The sequence below is a fragment of the Stegodyphus dumicola genome, chromosome 10 (genome assembly GCF_044657685.1).
Source record: "Stegodyphus dumicola isolate Sdum_Otavi_A_Nest chromosome 10, ASM4465768v1".
Taxonomy (NCBI): domain Eukaryota; kingdom Metazoa; phylum Arthropoda; class Arachnida; order Araneae; family Eresidae; genus Stegodyphus; species Stegodyphus dumicola.
The window spans coordinates 133,375,419-133,400,565 of NC_140777.1; the positions used below are offsets into that span (position 1 = coordinate 133,375,419).

The 25,147-nt window shown below is 30.6% G+C and overlaps 1 protein-coding gene across 1 annotated transcript in view; it reads left to right on the forward strand.

Annotated features, from left to right (window-relative positions):
* Positions 1-25,147, forward strand: part of LOC118191739 (OTU domain-containing protein 7B-like) — a 70,754-nt gene that overhangs the window by 17,832 nt on the left and 27,775 nt on the right. Inside the window, exons 2-7 of the mRNA XM_035362581.2 lie at positions 996-1,197; positions 4,132-4,338; positions 6,716-6,961; positions 16,204-16,302; positions 17,649-17,776; positions 21,516-21,640. Coding sequence (XP_035218472.1) covers positions 1,125-1,197; positions 4,132-4,338; positions 6,716-6,961; positions 16,204-16,302; positions 17,649-17,776; positions 21,516-21,640 — 878 coding nt within the window. The 5' untranslated portion in view covers positions 996-1,124. The remainder of the gene's footprint in view (positions 1-995; positions 1,198-4,131; positions 4,339-6,715; positions 6,962-16,203; positions 16,303-17,648; positions 17,777-21,515; positions 21,641-25,147) is intronic.

Here is a 25,147-nt window from a genome sequence, read left to right on the forward strand (position 1 = left end):
GAAAATTATTACCGGTTATGCTACTTATGAACTTCTCACTCTAGTCACAGCAACTAAAGAGGGATTTAAACCACTATGACTGTTGTTTATTACCAGCATGCATCCAAAACAGAGAACAGCTATGTATTAATCAGAAGTATGTCTGTCTTATTAATATAAGAAACAACCTTTGATTAATTTTTAGTAAGATTATCCAAAGTCTAATAGGTTTGGGAAAAAAGTTTTCTTTTAGAATTATTTTTTAAAAAAAGTTTTCTTTCGTTTACTTAATGCAAAATTGTAATGAATTGTATTTTTAAAATGTAAGTATATTATTACTAATACTTGCTAAAAACATTGTTTATAAAGGTGACAAGAGTACGATGATGGTCCACAAAATATTCGTATTTGTAAAAGTGGTTCTCATTTGAAAAAAATCTGAGAAATGCTGCTATAGACTAATGAGGAAAACAGACAGCTTTTTAAAAGAAAGTTCATTCTTCATTGTGAACAAATAGTTATTTGGTAGTAAATATTTGAGCTTTTGAAGTTTTGAAAAGTTATTTTCCTGATACAGTGGAAATAATATTTGGGATTACTTTGTCTTCTTCAAATAATGATTAATAAAATAGTCAAAATCCCGTTGATTTTAGAGATTATATTTTCTTTTAAATTTCTAAAATGGAAAATTTATGGAGGAGTATAATTCTTTAAGAAATATAAAAATTCTTACATTTAGTGCTAAATACCGTATTTGACGGCATATAAGACACACCCTTATTTAGAAGGCCACACACATGTAGATGTAGAAAAAGTTATGTGTGTCTAAACCTTTATCCGGGCTAAAAATAGCGTTCAGTATTGAAAGTTAACCTGTTTCCTTCACGTATAAGACACAGGTAACTTTTTTTGAGACCAAATTTAGGAAAAAAAATGTGTCTTATATGCCGTTAAATATGGTAGTACCTAATGTCATTTTTTTTCTTTCACTATAACTGAATATTTTACTTTTATAGTTGACTATGATTCATTTTCAATCATGAATCCAAAATGGATGGACATCTGTGCAGCTAACTGTTGATCTGAAATGTGGTTATTTCTGAGGAATGGCAGATTCCGACTAAATGTAGTTGATAGATGTAAAAATGGACATAATACTTTCTGAGTTTATCACTCGTACATCTGCAGATCCTGGTCTTGCACGGGATCTTCTAGAAGGTAACGTAATGTTACATTTAATAATGTATATTCATGAGATGATTTTTTTTTTAATTTATAGTGTTGAATAACTATTATTTCTTAAAATCCAGCTATCAATCTCGCATAAAACATAAAATTATGTTTTACTCATTTGAATGAAAACACAAAATTTTCATAGGCATAATAATCAGTTTGATCCAATAAAATATTATTATTTCTGAAAACCTGGCATTTTCAAATAACAGTTGCTTTAGCTCAAAATCTTTAAAGAATGCAAGTTAAATTTTAAAGTATGGAATATTATGTTTAATATTCATCTGTTTGCTAATTCAGTTTCTGCATACTGCAGATGTTTAATTTTAGATGCCAAGAATTCTTGACAGTTGGGTGAGGCATCCCTTAAATTAATCAAAAAATATGTAGTCGACTAAATCATGAATGAATTCAAAACTACTTAACATTGGTTGATGTAGTAGATGCACTGAACAAGAAACAATATTTAAATACAAATTTTGCATCATTATTGAACATTAAAATCAGTACGTAATTTTATCTTTTTATTTCTACAGTAGCAAAACTATTTTGCCAAAACATACTGAAATTTAGTCAGAAAAAATAGTAAAGAATTCCTTTCAAGTTGTAGAAAAGCTTCTTTTAGTTTATTTATTTATTATTTTTTAATAGTTTATATATATATTTTTTACAATGCATTTAAATTTGATTATTGTTCGAGTATTATTTGATTTGTATTTATTTATTATTTTTTAATAGTTTATATATATATTTTTTACAATGCATTTAAATTTGATTATTGTTCGAGGAATAACAGTTTTTTAATTTGCTTAGTTTTTAAATTTTAGGTTTTGGCTAGATGTATATAAAATATAATAAATATAGACTTCAAAACTATAGTAAATTATATACAAAGTCACATTCAGGCACTTGAGATCAGCTGAAAAAGTGAAAAACGATGAAAAATATCGACAAAATGTCACTGTCATGTCTGGTAGAAGAAAATTAGTAAGAATCGCAAATTTATTGAAATAACTTCCTCTAGGCTAAGCAATTCCCTTATCATGAGATGATACTTACAAATTGTCTCTCGTAGAGCTCGCACATTACATTTGTTATCCATCTTTGTCTAGATATATATAAAATGTAATAAAGTTTCATAATGAATGGGATGAAAAGAAAGCTGTAATTACTTTATTTTGATAAATCAAGTTTACAGTAGAATTATAGTTATCCAAATTTTTATAAACATTCTATGTGTGCTGCTCTGATGACACAGCAAACATCTATGCAATATTCCAGTTCCTGCCGCACTTGTGATAGAATATCCTTTGTTAATGATTGGAGCACTTCAGTTATCCGCTGCTTCAGTTGCTGTAACTCCTGGGGAAATGGAAGCACGAACATTTTGTTTTTAACAAAACCCTATAGGAAAAAATCACAAGAGATGAGATCTGGCAATCTCGGTGACTAACAAAGCAATGACATATTGTTTGACCCAGCATGGCCAATCCAGCAGTGGGGTAGATTATCATTCAGGTACTAGCATGTGTTTTTACGTCAATGTGATGGAGCACAACCTTGTTGCAGAATGAAGCTGGGAACTTTCTTCAAGTGAGGGAATAGCCACTCTGATAACATATCTTGATAAATGCACCCATCAGTGAATTTTTCTGTGAAGAAAAAATAAAAACACAACTGTTGGAAATGGTGCAGAAAACTTTGGATAAGTATGCTTATGTTCTTTTCACCATGGGGATTTTTCGTGCCCTAAAATCATAAATTATGGCAATTAATTTTGTCAGAAACCTGAAAAGAAGCATCATCCATAAACACAAGTCTGATCGTGAAACCATCTGCAGCTTATCTTGCAAATTTTCACAGAAGGCTTTATGCAGCGCTGCACCATCTGGCTGGAATTGTAGATGTTTCAGTAACATATGCTACATTGCTGAGGCACTGTGAGTTCAGAACTCGTCCAATATGTTGATTTGTGGGACTTCATGAAAGTGTTATGAATTTTTAAACCACTTTTTTTTTTTTTTTTTTTCTTTTCTTTTTTGGTTGCTGTTCAACCTGGGCTGGTTTTCTTACCCAAGCAGCTGTGTTCTGAAACTGCTTCTTTTCTATTTGATGTTGTGACAAAGTGGTGGTACATTACAAAATTTTGTGCAAAAATGTCTTTGAACGACAATAAAACAATATTTTGGCATATTCCAAAACACTTTCTCCTGCGTGGATGGCACCATTTTGATTAACAGTGCCTCTTAATAACAAGAAGATTTTTTTGCTCTTGCCTGATGAAACTTGTATAATTGTAGTTTCAAAATTAATTTGTTTCAGCTTTATAAATCAGATGCAGAATTAGTGCTATGCTATTCTTTTTGTCCTATTCAATATGAAACATCCTGTATATTAGAGATTTGTGATGAGTACTACAGGATGTACCTCACCCAGTCTTCATTTGTTTAAATACTTTTCATTAACATTTATTCTTTTAATTTGTTTTCATTGTTGCTTCTTTTCTTTTCTTTTTTTCCCCCTTATTTTCTTTGGTTGTATGGTTGTTTTCATGATGCTTCTTATATGCAATGTAAATATAAGCCAGTTTTCTTTTTCTGTAAAAACAATTCTATCCTAAGGCAGATAACTTTTGTTGGCTTCACTACAACTTCTTAAACAAAGAAACACTAATTGCTTTTCATCAGAAATATTGCATTAAAAAAAGGATTAAATAGAAATTTAGTCCTTTTTTTTAACCATTATCTTGCTATATTTAACTTGCATTTTTCTTTCTATGCTTGGTAAAATTTTTAAAAATTTCAGATATTTTATAAGTGATAATTGCTTGCATGAGCAAATTTCTCCCACCCAATAAAGATCAAAATCAGTTATGCTTTTTTGTGATACTAACTTTTTAAATTTATCTATGTGATATAGGTCATGAGTGGGATTTACAGTCTGCACTTTCTGCATTCTATATTCTCAAAGGTATTACAACTAGTCCAAAATTAAAGGAAGCAACTTCACTGCCAATAAAACTTTCTGGGGGCCATAAACAGCGTTTAGATGTTGACACTTATGCTTCCACATCAAAATGCTGCCCACATCCAAAAGATACAGTGCTTGATTCAGATGATACTGGAAGTAGGATTTTATAGTTTATTTATGCATACCTTTTAAATAATATATATATATCGTATTGTCACTCAAAATTTAAAATTTAGTACAGTAAAGCACCATTTACATGTTTCTCATTTTTATACCTTACACATCTGTACTCATGTCTCTCTTGATTAATTCCTATTTGCTAATACTAAAGTTATATAGTACGAAGTCTTTAAACCGGACTTGTCGGGATTTCTGCGATTCCCGATTAGGGGTTTTTCTGGATTATAGGTCATCACTTTAAATCTGGTAAGATGGCATGCAGAAATTATAAAATTAAAAATATGAAACCATAATTTATGAAATAAAGAGCAATTATGATCTAAAGGGTATCGAAATTTATGAAAAAAAAAAAAAGCTTAATATTTATTTGTTTACTTTATTAAACATTTCTTTCAATGTAAGTTGTTTAAGTTGCTTCGTTTTTTGTGCTAATGCTTTCTTTTTAATTCTATAAACAGACATAATTTCTTGTTCAGTTCCACTGTTCCACTGTTCAAGTCCTGTAATTGCTGTGCCGAGAATACCAACTAACTTGTCAATCGAAATTGTTTTATTTTCACTAACCTCCTGTCACTTTCTTCATGCCTTTATCCATTTTTTGCAGCAATTCCACTTTTTGTTTGATGGACATCGAAACATGCTTTTGCTTTGTAGATCCTTTGGCAGCTGCACAATCGGAAACTCTTTTTGACATAATCGAAAGTTCAAGCTTACTTCTTATAAAATTGCTCTAAAGGTCTGCAAAAAATGAGCCAGATCCAGTTAGAAGATTAAGGAACAACACAATCTGCAAAATAAACTGAAATAGATAATTAAATAATTTTAGCCTAGCTTATACTGTTCGTTATACATTAAATGCGCATGCGTAAATGGCAAGAAAGTTTGTAGCTTTGAGTTCCAGAGTATAGATCATTCCGGATTATGGACGTCCAGATTAAAGACTTTGTACTGTATTATTCTATTTTTATGATTAACAGTCTGAATTAATTTTGCATTTTTAATTATTCTAGTTTTTAAAATGGAATCCTTTCATTATTTTAATGTATATATAGAATTTTAAGTGAACTAAATTTAGGTAAATAAAGTAACATTGAATTGTTAATTTTGGAGCTAAAATGTATGTATAGGAAACAAAATATTTGGGTTACTTTTTTTTTAAATAATTCTTCAGAGGATGTGTAAAAGGTGTTTCACTATTTTATTGGAAGGATGCAATTTTCAGATTCGTTTATTTAAAAAGCATGTATTGTAGGGTTTTTATTTTTTGAATTAACCGGTTACTGTTATTTAGACTTTTATTGTAACTTCTTCATTCCATTTGTGTGAAGGATGCAAATTATCTCGTATATATTTAAACTCAGGTTTTTAGATTTTAAGACTGAATGTATTCTGCCTCTTGAAGCCACATTGCAGCTACTTTGATAAGATCTGTAGTCTTTGGCCTTCCATTATAATTGCTGATATTTGAATATGTGTGGCGGTTAGGTTATGAGCCAACTTCTACTGGCTTATTTTGAATTTTAACGTACTGTTATTTAAGTTACCTTGCAACAAACGCTGGCATTCAGCCAGCACTTATGATGTGCCATCTGCTCTTTAGTTTTAATAAAAGGGCATTTTACACACTTTTCAAATCTCAATTCTTATTTTAGGCTAGCAATAATTTGTTGTCAGTCTATCTAAAGTTTGATTACAATTTATGATACCTGAAAAAACTATATATGTTGTACGAGTTAATTTTTTCCAAAAATAAATAAATAAATAAATTCTAAAATTAATAGTAATTTTAAATGCTATTTGTGCTGATTACAGTGAAATAAGAAAACATCTGTAACATTTTCTCAAGCATTGCTAGTTATAATCAGTTTGAATATTCACCCTTACTAGAAACTTGAGGAATTTCATGTGTTAGTTTGAAATTGTATTGTATTAATTCATTTCATTGAGATAAAAACTTTCTCCATTTGATAATGAAAGGAAAGCATAACAATGATAATTTATTTAACACTGAGTTGTAAATAACGTAAAGTTCAGAAAATGTGCTTCTCATTCAATAAGTTAAATGGTAGTAAACTAAAAATATATTAAATTTGTTTTTCAGTGCAACCTAAATGTATAACAATGTAAATCTAAATTTATTATTCTCAAAATGAAAGAAATGGTTTAGGCATTCAGTATTAATGTTTTATAGTATGGAAAGAAAATATAACAAGTTTTGTTTTTACATGTGCAGATGAAAACTCTGATTTTTAAATTATTAATTAAAATGTTAAAATGGGCAGTAATATTGACTCATACTGAGATTTCATTGTACAATCATCCTCCAATTAATATATGTCTGTCATTCTTTTAGGCAAACGTTTGTCTCGAGGAATATCTAGAGCAACAGATAATGTCAATCTTGTTTCTCGAGCACGCAGTAAATTTGCCAAAGAATTTGTATCATCTGGATGTGATAAAAGCCAAATAGTCACAGGATTAGAAACACCTGTGTATACATTCTCATTGCCAGATTTATCAATTTATCCAAGTGATTTTAGAGAATTCTTAGAAAAAGATTTAATTGAAACTTCTACTCTGGTATCTTTAGAAAATGCTGGTAAGAATTTTAAATTATTCTGATGTTTCATAAAGTTAAATAAATTGCAATTACATTATTATTATTTCTTAAACAGAATACTCCAAATAGGATGTATTATTTTGGGACTCGCATATTTGACTGTTGACCTTGAAAGATAGGGCAAGTCTTGCTACTCATTGGGGAGGAAGTTTTCAGAAATAGATTGCACTTTATTAATTAAATAATCAGTAGATACAAGCTACATATAAATAACTTAAATAAGTATGAGCTTGAAAATAGATGAACGAATTCATTAAAACTTGCATCAGTCATTCTGGTGACCCCAAACTCTTAGTGGCATTTAAAATAATTGCAAAATTATCATCCTGCTTTTAAAGTCCACGTAAATTCATTTAAATGTGAAGGTAAGCAATTCCGGAATCAATCCTAGCGATTTTCAGTGGTTTCAGTATCCACACCAGTATAACCAGGTTTTAACAGAATGCGGTTGTATTGAGTTCTGCATTTAAAGAAATTTTAATCATTTGTTCTGCATTTTAAAGCCATTTAAATCTTTTCTTTAAAATTAAACGTAGAAAATAAATCCTTCTTTACAAAAACTAAATGGCTTAGTAAAGATAGGGTTCATAAAATAAGTGAGAATCTTATGAGAGTGTTCTGACATCATACTCATCTATTATTGAGGCTATACTGTACTGATTGGCAACAGTTCTTTTTTTTATTTAAAAAATGATTGGTGAAAATATATGTATATACCATAATGCTTCAAATCTTAATAATTCCTTATATATGAAGGAATTTCTGCATTCTTATTCCATTCAATTTGATAAGCATTTTGAAATATCAGTGTTATGTAATCCCCCCCTAAAGAAATATATGTTTGTAAAACGTATTTACATAATGAAAGCATATATACTTGATGCTTAGAAGGTGTATGACTGTCAAGTCTATTTTAAAGAAATCTGGTTAATAACTCTGGTTAAATCTGGTTAGATGCCAACATGAGTTTAATTTTTGTATAGAATTTTTAAAAAAGTGTCTGAAACAGTATTTTTAAGTGGTTTTTTTTTTTTTTTTTTTTTTTTTTTTTAATTTTGGTTCCTTAGAGGAAAACTTAAAATGTAAATATATGTGTGTGTAATAATTCTGTAGATAATCTCTGTTATTTGTAATAAATTGTAGGATGCTTGAGAGAGACAACACCAATTATTTCTAGTCATGGAAGAAATGGTTTTAAATGTGGTTGGTTTTTTTCAGAAGATCTGTAAATCCCAAAATAAGTTATTTGTGAATCAGTCCAATGGAAGGGGGTTATTTTGTATTTTAAACATTTTGTGATTATATCGCCCTAGCGGACAAAAGCACACCCAAGAGCTCCTATCTAGGAAGTGTAAGTGATTTTACAGGTGCAACTCTATTCTTGAAAGCAACAAAAACTGTTTGAAAAGTTCCATTGTTCAGACCTATTCTCAGATATACCATGCATCCATAAGCTTTCAAACTAGCACCAGAAAAGCTATAGAGTTTTATTTATTTCTCATTTACATCTAATATTTTCTCTAAATAGTAGCGGGAAATCCTGAGGTGGTTCATTTCTTGAATTTCTTCATACCATTCCATTTACAAATAAGATCTGGCAGCAGTTCATCGTCCCAAATCAATTTTGCCAGACCACATTTCCTGAATCAGATACTTTATTCTTATAGTGAAAGAGCCATTTAATCCAACAGGATCAAAAGTATGGCTTGTGGTTTGTAATAGAAAATGTTTTGAGTTAATTGATGAGGAAAAGAAATTTGTTAAGTGCTGAGTGTCAAAATAAAAATTATCATTATCCATATCCCAGTTAATTCCTAGAACTTTGATCGAAACAACTTCAGGAGATTCTTGTATCGAAAATTCTCTGCGATGTCAGATGTCTTTCAGTTCTTTTGAATTAGTATGCCACTTATGTAGTGACATTTAGCCTCATTGAAATGCTCATAATATCTAAAAGTTTTGAAATTTTCATTACTGTCATCAGGATCATCTTTCCAAAAGAACCATGAAGCATCTCTGTTTTCTTCATATAATCTATCTGTGAAATAGCTTGTGTAATGTCATCCATAAAGGCTATTGAATTTTGCCTGAATTTTATCAGTATGTCAAAAATATCAGGGTATAAGTTTGGACCAGTATGTAAACAGTCATTTAGAGAAAGTGTATTTGGTTTGTGGGCTGAAGCATCATAAACTATTCTTAGTCTGTTTGCTGCTCTTTCATTTCTGATGACTGCTCTGTGAGGCAAATAAAATAGCATCTTATCCTTTGATTGCCTTCCTGTAGTGGTTCAGTCATATGTTTTAACTCATAATCCCTTAACACCTCTGCATGTTGAACAAAGAAAGGGTTATCAATTTTAAATTTGCTGTATCCCTACTTATCTTCCATTAAATGTTTTGAACTTGGTTCCCACAGTAATCTTACTTGATATCTGCTGTTCATATATATACGTGATATTAGATTCAAAAGATTTCATAATTTCTAAATCAACAGTTTTGTCGTTTTGAGTATCATTTTCTAAACCCAAGTTTCCTAGCTTCAAAAATTGTTGTAATTGATAGGATGTCAATTTTTCATTTACTATTACTTGCTTTATTACTTCATTTACTATAGTTAATAATTCACTAAAATCATTATTTACTTTACCCTGCAAACACCACCCAAATAAGATTCTGCAGCTACTACATTTCTTGAAATTCTTTTAATTTTGCCTATGATTATAGAGTAGTAGGAATCTACTCCTATGAGAATATCAATTTTGTCACTTTTTTTACGACAGTCAGCTAATTGGAAATTTTCTAAAACTTTTATCTTCCTTAGCAAAATTAAAATCTGGGTGGAGAGCTAATAGTATTGGTAATATTGTCTGCTTCTAGTAGTTCATAATACTGTCGGTTTCTAATAGTTCAACATTATACTAAGACTGGGATCTCTAGCGGTTTCTAGTTTTGATTTAACAACATTAAAGGTTTTTTCTAACACAGTTTTATCTCCAAATGAGTAAACAGAAAGTGATTCTTTTCTAACAATCAGAAGATCCATTTTTCGAGATACCTTTAGTTATGAAAGATCTCATAAAGCCATTATAAAAAAGAATTTCCACATTTGTCATTATTCCAAATCAACACAGAAGCAGTTTGTAATAATATTTTATTATATCTACTTTCATTGGAATTATAAGATGAAACTGCAGGAATAACATTCGAATCTGACATTTTCTTTTCAAGTTTATCATCTTTTTTTCTGATGGAATGAATAACAAATTGCTTTCAAATGTTTATTATTAAAGGGACTACAGTTTACTTTCTGCTTGCAGTCTTTAATTCTATGCCTTCTGTTAAAAAAAAATCTGCCCTGCTTTTTCAAAAGTTTCTTTTTTCTTTTCTTCACTTAAAAATTTTCACTCTGTTGATTTATGACTTCCGTTCCTGCAGAACAGACAATGTGATTATTCGGCTGACGTATCTATTAATTCAACAATGAATTGGAAGTTGATCTGTTAGCACTATCCTTATCTTCAGGGCAGATGTTTTTCTTTTATTTGGCTTATAATTGCTTACTAAATGTAGTACTTCATCTCAATGTACTCCGTCTTTGATATGATTTAAATGAATTCCTCGTCATTATAATTCGCTTCCGATAGTGAAGAAAGTGACGCGGAGGTTATTGAAAACGAAACAATTTCGATTGACTAATTTGTCGGTATTCTCAACACAGCAATTATAGGACTTCAACAGCGGAACTTTATAACTGAACAAGAAATTATGTCTGTTTATAGAATTAAAGAGAAAGTATTATCACATAAAACGAAACAACTTACATTGAAAGAAATGTTTAAAGTAAACAAATGAATATAAAGCTTTTTTTTTTTTTTTTTTTTTGTAAATTTTGATACCCTTTAGATCATAATTGTTCTTTGTTTCATAAATTATGGTTTCATATTTTTAATTTTATAATTTCTGCATGCCATCTTACCAGATTTAAACTGATGATCTATATTCCGGAAAAATTGATAATCTGGAATCGCCGAAGTCCCGACAAGTCCGGATTAATGACTTTTGACTGTATATCTACTGTAGTAAGAGTTCCAGAAATGGTTAAAAAAAAAAAAAAGTAAAACTATATACATTTTACAATCTCTTTTCAAGTGTTTTTTTTTTTTTTTTTTTTACATTTAATTCCCAAATTCTTAAATGGGTACATTTTCATTAAGGTTATGCACAACTGCAGTGCATTTATAAATTGTAAAGTTAAACTGGCAACAATATTTAGGAATAAAAATCTCCTAAATTGTCACGCTTTTGTATTAGTTCAGTTTCCTTAGCATGGATTCCTTAGCACCCCCCCCAAAAAAAAATTTGCATTTATCATGCCAGTAAATAAACATTTTTGTTGAATATCTGAAAATTAGTGTTTTAAACTTTAACTCAAACTGACTCATGGTACCAGACAAAACTAACCAAAAAAAAAATATTATCATCATATGAACAATCATATATCATATCGAACAATCATATAGTGGTAGTACACATTAAATTTTAGGTTAGCGTTGTGAGTAACCTATGCAAAAGAGAAAACAATAACACAAATTCAATAAAAGCCTCCATGTTTCTTAAAAACCTACTGGCTCAAACAAGTGGAGTGACGTGACAGACCAAAGTAAGTTAACACACAAAATAAACAAGTGCAATTAAAATTCTAAATCAAACTCATTTATTAAATTCTTGAATATAATAATACCAAATATAGGATAAACTGTTCAGTATTCCACCACATAATTTTAGTGTGAAAATATCGCATCTGTCACACAAAATTTCAGCTTACAATAATTAAAACATTTAATTAAAAATTAACTTTTTCCCCAAATTAAGTAGGTGTAACATTTTAATTCTCCAAATAAATGGTTCTCATTAATTAGAAACTAACATTTTCTGACTCACAAACTCAGTAAATGAAACAAATTTTAAACATCCCAAAACTGGCCATAACTTGAAATACTGAGCCAGTTCTCAATCTTACTAGCTGTAATGTTTAATTTATATAACTAATAACATTATAAACAGGTAGATAAATCATTATTAACTGTTCCACTATGACATTTGGGAATACTAAGAGAGAGAAAATAATCTTAAAAATTTCACTCGCATATTCTTCGGAATACACAACCTTGGGGAAAGTGTCCAGTTTTCCTAGTCATGGAAGAAGTCTGTTTCCTTGAGCCAACACTTTGATTACAGTTTAACTAACACTCTCGCGCTGAAGTCTATTCTGTACAGAATGGACTTGTACAGAATGGTCAGTAAATAAAATATCTGGGAACGGTATGAAGTCCTTTTTGTAAAACTAACCGCCAGATCAGGGAAAATTTCATTCTTCAGGAACAAATTTCTGTGTAGAACGTCTAGGCGTCAGGAACCACAAGAGCTGGAAAGTAATAACTGCACGTCGATCCGGAACTTCCAAGTGTCAGGAATATTCAATTCGAGAATATCAAATTTTAGGGTTCAGAACAGATTATCCGGAGATTCGGGTGAAGAGGGAAAATCTGTTCTAAATTTTCTTCGTAGATTTGCTCTATACATCTCGCATTAAAGTAGTAATCGGCTCTTAGCATCTTTGCAGCGTGTGCACATTTCTCCAGACATCTTGAGAGGAAAATGTTTCTTGCATCTTGCACAAAAACTTTTAAACATTTCGCAGAAAAGAATGTATCCTCTAGAGCAAAGAAAAATGCAGCCCAAGCCCTCTTGCTTCGGCAACCGGCCGCAGGGCAAAACACCCCTCATTTGCTTTTTTCTCTTTCACATCACCACTGCACAAAATCACTCTATATTAGACTCCAAAGGGAAAACCATAATCGGAGCTCACCTGTACATGCAGCTCGTGAGATCAAGGCCCCACTCTTTTCTCCTTTTTCCTTTTAGCTCGAAAATTAGAATGAATTCTATTTTCTTATAATTCTATAATGTTTTGTTTTACTTTATCTCTTGGTTAGAAATTCTGAAGTGTATCCCATTTTCCAACCATTTGTTTCTGCTTAAATAAATTTAAATTTGTTTCACAGTTTCTTTGCATTTATGCAGGCACTAATTAAACATTGTGTAACTTCATCTAAACGTGTATTAATTTTCTGTAATATTTTTGATATGCAATTTATTTTCTTTAATACTTTTTGAATAAATATACAAAAAATAATAAATTCAAAATTTGCTTTTTGTCTTTTGTATCTGCAGTGCTTCTTTCCATTTCTGTTTTTTATTGATTTTAATGTGGATTTCAGTTAAAACTAAGAATGACACCATAACATAATTTAGTGCAATTAGTGAGGACGTAGGGTTCCCCTTAGTTTGCATAATAAATTATTTTAAGTTTGGTATCTTTCCTGAACCTCGCATTTCCTCACCAGGATCCAAATTTAAAGTTAAGGAAAGATTATAAAAACAGCCGAAACTAGTAGTTTATTCAGAATATAATTTTGCTAGCCAGTTTGCATTACTATTTTGTCCTTGCTGCTGATACGGCTTTTGACCATTTAATAAGTATATCACTGGGTAGGTTGTTTAGTCAGCCTAGTTAGTCTTAAATTAAATTGTTAGTCCAGCGCTGCTCTTTATTTTTGAATTTATTGTTAAATTATTCTTAAGTTCAATCGTAAGACTTTGGTGTTATGGTGAACATGAAGTATATGGATTTGTGTTTAGAATTTGATGAATATTAAAGGGTTTATTTTACCCTCCATCTATGTTGGCATTATTCATGCCTATGCGAGAAGATGCCATGTTTCCTCGTAAGATCACATTAATGTTATGATAGCAAAGAAAGTTAGATCTTACAAAGTAACCCTACCAACGTGTTTTATATATATATATATATATATATATATATATATATATATATATATCTGATTTGGCTGTAAAATTTGTTAACAGATCCTGCTGGTTTATACTATTCTCATTGAATAAATATATATTTTATAATATATCAAGAAATAATGTAATTTCTTTACAATTGTTTGCAATGTCATTTAATGACAAGGTTGTGATATGAACAGATCTTAGTGTAATACTTACTAAAGATTCTCCTGCCAGAAGCATTTTAAGAAGGTTGTTGCTGAAGTATATAGTGTAATCTTCAAGCTGAAGCTTCCGGCCAACAATTCAAAACCACTAGAGGCATCTTTACATTTCAACAATTAAGCCAATAATTACAAAAGCATCTCCTGCCTGGACAAATGCTCATGATAGAATCTTCTCATCCTTCAGAACCTCCAAAATAATTTCCATAAGGTTATTACTGGTGTGCTGTACTACATCAGAAATAATGCCCTACACAAAGATGTTGTATACTATTCATGAATTTTTTAAAGATGAAAATGAAAAATTCTACTGTAAGCAAGTATGCTCACTTTTGCAGATAATTTAGTCCATGTAATTGTAGAAAAAGATGTGTACGTGTGATCTTGTGCAATTCACATCCTCCTAAAATCCATTCTGTGATAAGTATCCCTTTGTATTTTATGCCACTATTCTATTCTTTCACACATTTGAAACTAAGACAAATGTGTTTTCAGACAGCTTTACTGTGGATGCTCTATATTTGAATAAGCAAGGTGCTTCTCCTTTCATTAACTGTCAGTTGCTTTTTTTAAATGAGAACCACACCTTGGAGCTCTAAATAGTTAGGCTAGTCCACTGAGGCATAAATTTAATTGTGCTGGAAAATGCCAACAAAGTCTAGCAAATAATATTAGTGTCCAAGTGTATATATTCTACCTTAGGTTGAATAGTTTTTAACCTCTTGTTATAGGCCATTGTAAACATCACTCATAATATAATCAACATCATAATCGTTGTTAATAATGCTTTTTAATTGACATTTCTATTTCATTCAAGAAATTAAGAATGAGTTCTCTAAATCTTTCAGAAGAATTATCCTTTACAGTATAAAATTTGAAAAATGTTTCTCTAATTGTAAAATTTATGGGTTTTGAAATATCATTGAATAATGTCTAATAATAAGGAATAAAAGGGATATGCATGTATCTGGTTTACCCAAATTTTTTCTAAATTGCGACCAACTCATTAAATTAATTTATTTTGTTTGGTAGGGCACATTTCATACTGGCATTTCAAAAACTTGTTTCACATCATTGTAATATTTATTTAATAATTTAACCTGTGTTAAAAATTGCCATCTTTAACTAATATTTATATCCTCATGCCATTTTTGACAGCATAAATTAGAAATCTCGTATCATCAGTAATATTTTTACGTACATCTTTTGATACCTATATCTACTGATGTGCATGTATATGTTTCTTCTATATGTTTATTGTCTGCCTTATTAGTAGTGCAAATTTCAAATATAATGTTTTGTGTAGGCTTTCTGGGTATGATGTTTTAATAACAAAGTTGTCAAATTTGGGGAGCTTTTTTTTTCTTTCTTCTGTGTGTTCTTCCTTTTCTTTTCATTTTTGGGCCCCACTTTTTACTTATCCGTTTTAACTGTTAATAGGTATAGTGTTTTATCAATTGTTAATGCTACTTTGCAGTTCTCAAGAGCTTGTAGAACTAAATATAGCCATGTGAGCACTTAGCTGTTATGGTTGCCCCTTTCATAAAACCTTTTTGTCTAACCAAAACTAGCCTGTCTGGTTTGTGATAGCAATTTTTTTTGTTATGCTTTAATACATTCTTAGGCTAAAATATAAAAAAACACTAAAAACAATTTCAAAAATGATTATCACTAAAACAGGATAGTTTTTTTAGATTGTGCATATGTATTTGATGACAATGCTACTATACTGCAGATGGGCCAATACCCGTAAACAAAAGAACTCATTTCACAGCACTTAAATTACTAACAAACATGATAAGCTGCTGTGGCATTAAATTTTATTTTTAATTTTTCTATTCGAAAAGAAGATGGAAAATTCTTTTATAATTAAAAACATAGTTTGTTTACAAAATTTAAAATTTAATCTATATATATAAAATTTAAGCAACAAATTTATTAATTTGTTACTTTTCAAATATTCAAAAATCAAAAATTAGTGGCCCCGTAGGCATTGCCTAATCTTGTGAAGAATGTCTCAACAGACAGCAAGTTATGGGTTATATCGCAGTTGGCTGTCAGTATGTTAATGCTGAATTATGTCTTTATATGTTATCGATTGTAATGTTTCTTGTGTTAATATGTCAAACAATGATTTTTGCAGGTCGTTTGAACTGGTGGGCAGAAAAAGGCACATGCCAAAGATTATGGCCTTTAGCAACTACTGGAGATGGGAACTGTTTGCTTCATGCTGCATCTTTAGGCAAATATATAATTATATACTTTATATAACTTTTTTTCATATTCTAACAACCTTATTGTCTTAGAATATTTAATATGAGACATATATGCTCATTAAGGATAATTTTATTCTAAGCTTTTTAAAAAGCATCAAGTTATAACCTACATGTAAGAAACCCTTTATTTGAAATAGCTTTATTTTATATGGTAATAATAAGTACTTTTGTGAAAGTTTTAAGTTTTAAAATTATTTATTAAATGATGTAGATTTCTCATGAGCCTGGCTTCAATTCCTGGCAAGTAGGCATACTGCATGGGTATTTTGTCAATTTTCCTCATGTGTAGTATACATATTGTTGCATGTGTACAAGTTTATAATAAATTTAATGCACAAGTCCAATAATAGGTTAATAAAATTTATATTTATCAAAATAAATATTTCATAACTCTGGAATTTTCAACAGAAATATTTGTACAGGTGTTCACAGTATCACACAGTATAATCAGTAGTTACACATCAAACTACTAAGAATGTTAAACACAATGCAATGCAGAGTGCATCTAAAGAGAAAAGTAACTCGCATATCTCAGTTCGTGCAGAACTAAACAAATCGCACCAACAATAACTAAGCAACTATCTGACTGACTAAACAACTACTGAGAGTAGATGCTCTCTCTTTAGGCTTAAATAGTTTTCAACTGCTCGCAAGATATTTCTATTTTCTGCTCAAATTTTCTGGAAAACAATAAGGTTACTATTATAGCTAACACAGTGGTCAATTACATTTATTCAATTTCAATGCATGTTACAGTGATACAGGGACTGGACCACAATGTCACAATGGTCACCAAATTTGGTGACAAGATAAGTTGCCAAAACATTGCCAGCTTGGCATTATATCGCCAAATTACCGAGATACCCATTTACTCAATGTTAAATGCATGTGCCCCTGTATTCTTACATTTCAGACAGAGCTTTCTCTTAAAATTTATCTCATGCTACATTACACAGAAAAATACAACAATTTTATGTATAATTCTACTAATATGACCTATTTAAGTGCAAAATTATTAGCAATAAAACCATTTTCCCATAGAAAGTCTTTCACTAAACCATTCCTTTGCTTAGACAGAGAGTCATCATGTACGTTGCCTTAACGAAAAATTCAATTTATTTTCTGTTGAAGCAGAAGATCTGCCTGTGTAATTTCATATAGAAAATACTTATAGTATTCTGCTAAGATAAGCACAGAGAAACTCAGTATGATAATTTCTTTTAAATCACATGCTAGAGATTTTAATCTAATCAAGAAACATTGATGAAAGTGGTTTATGAATTTTTATTTGACATTGAAACTGTTTTTATAGGTATGTGGGGATTTCATGATCGTTTGCTAACTCTCAGGAAAGCCTTACACAGTCTTCTTGCAAACAGTACATTTACTGAAGCTTTTTATAGAAGATGGCGGTGGCAAGTTTCGTTGCAAAATAAAGAAGTAATTATTTGTTCTTTATTTAATTTAAGCGAATCTTATGTATTTTTTTGTTTTCCAATTTTAAGCTTTCATTTCATGCACTATATGTGCATTTATGATGGGGGAATGTAGTGAATTTTTATAAATAGTTTTATTTTTAAAACATTTTTTTATTTTTTTATTTTAACACAATATATGAAAATTCAGACCTTATTTTATAGCTTTCTAGGGTGAATCATTGATGTAAATGAAAGGTGAATCGTTGATATAAAATGAATAAATTAAGGGTGAATCATTGATATAAAATTAATAAATCAAGGGTGAATCATTGATGTAAAATGAATAAAAAAACTAAACATGGTGGCGTAACAGCCCTAGTGGGCCATGGCCTGCAGTGCTGTGAAATCTGCTTTCTTGACCTTAGATCCCAGAGCAGAGTGCATCAGCATATGCCATGGGCAAGTGGTCATCTTGTCGCAGAGCCCCCGGTATTTAGTTCCCTAACGAACTGGGTACTCATTTTATAGACCTACTCAAGGGATGATAGGCCAAATCAACCTTACTCAGCCCGGGAATCGAACCCCGGACCCGTGGTGCTGCTGCGCAATGTGTTAGCCACTGCACCATCAGGCCTTAAAATAAATTTTAAAATTAATGAATTAAGAGCATATGTGCTTCAGAAAATACTGGTATTGAAGTAAATTGTTTAATAGTGGACATATTATGGCCTATGAATTAGTATAATTGTGCTTTGGATAACAAATGATATTAAGATTAGTAATATAAATATTGCAGAAAGTGCAAAAAAATATAGTGATTCATTTCAATGAATAAATGAATTTATAAAAAGTTTTTTTACACAAAAGTACAAAAATTAATTTTCATAGCATTACTTTAGCATATAGAATTGTGTATCATAAAAATATTTAACATGTTAAAAAGTTTATAAAATTTGATATATTTCTTAACTTTCTGAGTGACATGCCATTTTGCCTCTGCTCACGAAGAACTGTATTTAAACAGCATTTGTTAGCTAAATATGCTTAATTACTTATTTTAAACTTTCATTCATTAAGAGGATATCCTTAGATAAGTCAGAAAGCAGAAATATTTTTATTTTTAATTATAGGAACATCAAAGGACAGGAAATCTTATGACTGTGTAAAGGCTGGTCACTCAGGTAGTTAATATTAGTAAATTTTAATTTTATGGTCATCAATGACTGTACTAGCTTTGCAACACTTAGCAGTAACCCTATAAACTGTTCAAAATGATTGCAAAGATTAAATTTAGAGATTTAAAAAGCAATTATTAAGAAGTATTTATTTCAAAGTTAATCTGATATAATGTAAGAGATTTAAGGGAGCAGGGAATGGATTCAGATTCCTAGTCAGAAAACATATGAAAAGTAACCAAGTATAACAATTTTAGTATAGTGTAATTCATGGAGGAGTAGAAACATGGACAATAGAAACTTCTTGGCTGAAAAATTTAAAAAGTGTCAGAAAGATGCTGTATAGTTACTGAAACAAATAGTGTTAGAATAGCAAGAGTTATATTGTTCCATCTAATTTTTTACTACTGATATGCAACTTTTTATTATAAGTATTGTTTGTGAGGCTTTGATTTACTCTTACTTTTATATTTAAATTAATTCTATTTTAATAGCATTCATTATTTTTTAAAACACACATATTTAAAAAAAACTATTTATTAATCATAAAAAATAATACATAAATATATACAAGCATAACAAAATTATTTACTAAAATATAGCTTAACTCTAATAATAATAGTAATAATGTTTAGATTTATCAAAATAAATAAATGCTATGTTTATTTGAATATATATTAAATCTTCTCTCTTCTAAAGTTAACTATTCAGCATATAAGTGATCTAAATTAATACTGTATTTACTATTTAAATACAATTTTACTTGCATTTACATGCCTTAATGATCTTCTTTCAAATGATTTCTTTGTTTATTTTTTTTATCAAATTCATTAAACTGAAACCTCATTCTCAGTCAACAGTAGATGCCAAAAATGTTTCACCAGTATCTATGAATTTTGAAAGTTAAAAATAATTGTGCATTCTGTAATGAAAACATTACCATATCTGAAAACTTCATTATCAGTTTATACTTAATTTTTTCCACACATGGCAAATTTAAAATCATTATAGTGTTGTAGCTCACTGTTGTATTTGTTAAAATGCAACTGCATTTTATGTGTAATTTTTCAACTAGAATTTAGAATGGGCCACAATTCAAATCACATGCACTTAATGTTGTCAAATCAAATGCTGTGAATTCCAGTACTTCGTTTTCAGGAAATCTTTCTCCTAAATGAGAGCAAATTAAATTTAGAAAAGTTAACATATAATTAGTGTCGATTTCAAAAATTTTTCCTTGGCTTTGTAATGAAGAATTTTCTCTGCATGAATTAGTCTCCCAATATACCAATATGAGTAAAATTTTGTAGAAAGCCCCCTTCCCCAAAAAAACTCTTAGATTTTAGAACATGTTTCAAAACAAGCTTTTGTAAATAAAAAAGAAACAATAAATGATTTTAATATTAATAGAAAATTCATGATTTTGGTTTTGTCATTTGTTAATTAAATAAAATTAGATTGCATTAAAAGTTCTTTCTAACATAATTTAAACAATTTTTTTGGAAATGTTTCATTCAATTTAAAATTATTTTGAGCATACAGATAGTAATAGCATTTTATTAATATAATTTTAAAAAAGGTAACATCTTACACTGTTATACTCTGAAGTATTGTATAAAAGAAAATATGGGCATTTATACTTATATTTATGACATTATTATTATTTTTTTAAACCTCCAAACTAACCTAAGTACGTATTACTCAACGGTAAATGACTGTATGCTTTGAATACCAGTGAAGGAAGGTGGGTGTCTCTTTCCTTCAAGCAAGTTCACAGAGGATTTCTCCTCTTCTTTCTTCTTCATTTCATCCCTAAATTTATTTAATGTCTGTGATTAAATTCACCTTGCATTCTTCCATTTAAAATAATTTTAGCCTTTAAAATTTTCACTTCTAAATAAAATCTATGTGCCCAGAAATAGCTTTGATGATATATCTGTCCACACAGGCTACATGAGTGTGAAATTCTTTGGCAGCTTTAAAATTTCCTTATTTGGACATAATGAGCAGCAAGAATTTTGATTGCGTAGAATGTTGATCCATAACAAATAGAAAACTTGCAGCCAATGCAGATTAAATCTTCATTTTTATTTCAGTAAACATGTTGTGGCCACAAAAAACTTGGCTTGTGCCTCTTTCAATATATGTACATTTTTGATAGCTTTGCAGTAAGAAGAAAGCAGCAGGCAACAGTCAAGCTAGGCCGAACTGTAGAATGCAGTGCAGAAAGAGATCTATGTTTTTAGAATAAAGAGAGGAACTACCAAATTAAGCATTAAGGAGCTATTGCTAATTTAATTTATAATTTATCTTTTATATATTTATCGTGCAGACACATATTATATATATATAATTATAAAGAACCCCTATTTTTACACATTGAGGACAGCTGTATTTTAATTTTTAAAGTGTTATTATACATAGAAAAAGTAAAGTGCCTGTAAAAATTGACGATGTATTCTATCAGATTGGTCTTAGTTCACCCCTCCCGAAATTGGACTGTTTTTTTAATTTCAAATTTTTGTTCTTAATATTTGTTTTTCTTTTCTTGATTATTTTCCATTTAATTATATTCATTTCATTTAGGCTGGCCTAGTCTATTGTGAGGAAGAATGGGAAAAGGAATGGCAGTCTTTACTAAAAATGGCATCTACTGAACCACGTCTGCTTCCGTGCCAAAAAAAGAATTTTACTGAAAGTTCAAGTAAAGGGTAAAAATTTGTTTCCACATTGCATTTGCTACTTCCAGTGACTGAAAGATTTTTTTAACATTAATTTGCATCGAAAGAATGAAAATTAAATTTATCTATGTTTAATTATAGCAGAGCATTTCGTTGTGTAAATATTAAAATGTAACATTTTTTAGGTAACTACCAATGACAGAGTTTGTGCAAATAGAAAACTTTTTTTATTTTGTGCATTTTATTCTGTAGAATTGTGTTTAATCTAGAAATTGTAAGTTCTCATTAACCCATTCCTTGCTAATGTTGCATTTCATAATATGTAAAAACTAATTTCTTTATTTCAATATTTATTGGAATTTTATATTGCTTGATAAATAAAAATTTTGTGTATATTGAAAAAATATAATATTATATTGATAAATGATTTTTTATAAAATTTTGAAATCTGCAAGTTTTAATTTTTTTAAACTGTAATTTAATAATTTTTTTTACATGTGGTATTTGCTTTTACAATCGTTCCCCCCCCCTAAAAAAACTCTGCAATGTTTGTTACAAAATAGCATATGTGAATAAGTTGTATTGATCTGTTATTGTATTGTGAATTTTTTTAATTAATTTATTGTGAAAATGCCGCATTAGCATATAAACTATTGTAAAAGAGTAAATTTATGTTATTTATATGAAGTCTATCTTACTATCTTTAGATAGCCATGTATTTTGTAAAAGTTATTTGAGACTCTGAATAAGCTATTACATCAAATTGAAAGCTGATAATTTATCAAATGTTGTTGTCCCTTATGACTTTATTTGAAAATCAATCTATTTACATCAGGCCACTCGCCAAAAAAACATTAAATTCAAAATTGAGAACTCCAAACTATTAAAAACATTTAAAATGACAACATTAAAATTCAAGTTTTTACGATACCGATAAATTAAGACATAAAAATTGCATAATTAAAATCTTCAGTGATTAGAGAAGAAGCAACCGTGTGCTCAGGACATGAGATCCCCGACCATCCAGGAGCAGGAGAACATCACTACTATGTTGTAACTTAGGGCCAAAGGCTGGACAGATGAGCAAATGCTATTGTTCAGTGTCTGTTTTATAAATAGGGCATTGACTCTTAGTCGATATGCCTATTCTGCTGAGATATTTGGCTTGATAAATAAAAACTGGTTCAGGATAGTTATTGTTCAATAGTGACAAGATATTTGTTTTTAGAATATTACCTAGTGTGTCTTTTTTTCTGTTTTCATTCAGTTTAAAATTACAATGTATTTCCCAAAACTCCAGTGCGTCAACGAGTATATACGTATTTTCAACAGGAATAGTTAGCTTTAAATCATCCAAAAGGCTTTCACTAATCTCGACTGAAGAAGTCTGGGTCTGAGGATGCCCACTTGTGTATTTTGCATCCAATTTGCTCTCAGTCTTTCAGTGTAGCAACTGTATAAACTGCCTTTTTCTTTATCTTAACAACAATTGGAAGGTTTGAAGTAGAGGATTGTAAAGCTGTTATCAGAGTTGACACTACTGCTCATGTGGTGGAGCTAAAACCAAAATTTCACCATTATATTTAAGAACTGTAAGTGAGATTTAGAATGTCCTGGGTGCAGCCCCATTTTGCTCTGGCCCATCTCTTTAAGATAACCAATCTAATCACAGTGTGTCTGATATCCTTCAAAAAATTTAACTTGCTGTTTCTTATAACCCTGAGGTATTTTGTCCTGTTACTTTTATTTAGTTCTATGTTATCCAAATGCAAATCAAAGCCAGGTACAATGTATCTCAAAGTTAAAAATTGACACTCCATGTAATTAATATATGCAATCATGGCCCAAGATTGAAGACTTTTCATAGCTTTATTCATATGACTCTCAAGTTGCTGTTTCTGTCTTTGATAGTTTCGACAGTAACTAGTTTCCGTCCATATCACTAGGTCATCAGCAAACATGCTCAATTGTATATCCTTAACATCTTTCAATCTCTTGACGAGATCATTGACATAAATGTTGAAGAGTATGGGGCTACTCATTGAACCCTGTAGAAGGCCGATCTTAGACTGCCTGTATTTGGATTCTTTATTGTTCCAAATAATCTTGTTGCGTTTTTTTTTCCTTTGACACCAGTAATTTTCTTCCTTCACGTTCGTACGGGGTTCGTAGATTTGAAGTGAATAACGATGACACTTAATGAAGTATCAAAACACACTTTATTTACCAATATCAATCAGGACAGCTCCAAAACACTTTTACAGTTGGTGAAGATCTACTATAAACACGCTGGAACAATCAGCGACACAGCCTTCACACTGTCAGGCAATAACGGTGGAGACAGCTTCCTGCAAAGCACCAGGCTCTGCTTTCCGGAGTACAGCTCCCGACTTTGCTTGGTCGTTCTCGGAACTCCACGTACTCTCGAGACTCCACGCTACAACTCGTGATGCACTCGACGACACACAGAGCACAGCTCCTGACTCTCGGTTCAGTCGTTTCCGGAGCTCAACACGCTCTCTCGACGATGCACTAACCGAGATACTCTACGAGACTCTTTTGGTGCACTCGCTGGACGGCTGTCAACACGATCGTCTCCGCAGGGATTGACTCGCTAGACGAGACACACTCACTCAATGAGAGACGCACACACACACTGAGTGACTGCGGACCAGCAGGGTTTATATAGCTTTGGGCCTGTGTTTAAGAATTCGTTTCAGAAGGTTCTCCAACCGTCCATGGTATATCGCCAATTATGTCGCCAAATGTGGCAACCCTGCCCTCTTTGCTACTTTATGGCAACCCTAAAACTGCTTTGTGGGGGAGAACATTTCGCTGCGCCTGTACATTTTGTAACACTGCCCCACGTGCAGTCCTTGGGAGCCTAATTCTATACAAACAAAACCTAATGAAACAAACATAAGTTATAAATAAATAACATAACTAAAGAAACAAATATTTACACTATGTACAAGTTACATACACAAACTAAACACATAACAATTTTAAATGATATACATTAAAGTTAAAAATGAATTTCAGTCTCAATCTTTTCATTAAGTTATATCTGGGTCAAATACTTTTCCACTGCAGTTCTTAGACACATTTATGTTTTGCATATCACAGTCTGAAGATTCAGTTCTTTCAGGGTTTTCATCCACGGGAAAATCCGAAACAGTTTGTTCACCACTTTTTAGTTCATTTGCAGCATGCATACAGTTCATCTCAGTATTTTCAGCAGCTGGTACATGCTGATTTACCCCTATTTTCTGAAAACCATTTCTGATGTTTACATTAGAGTCATGAATGGTATCTGATTCTTCACAAGTATCCTCACTTAAAATCAAGTTCGTGTCTGTACAACTTGTATTAGGAGACACATACTCAGTTTGTGAAATGGGAGAATCTTTTTGCAATACAGGTGCACCCTGCATAAGCTGTATGTCAGCTTCTTCCATCTCTGCATCACATGCATTTTCAGATGGTTCAATTCTTTCTAACTGCAACTTCGTAATTTCACTATCAGTTTCGGCAAGC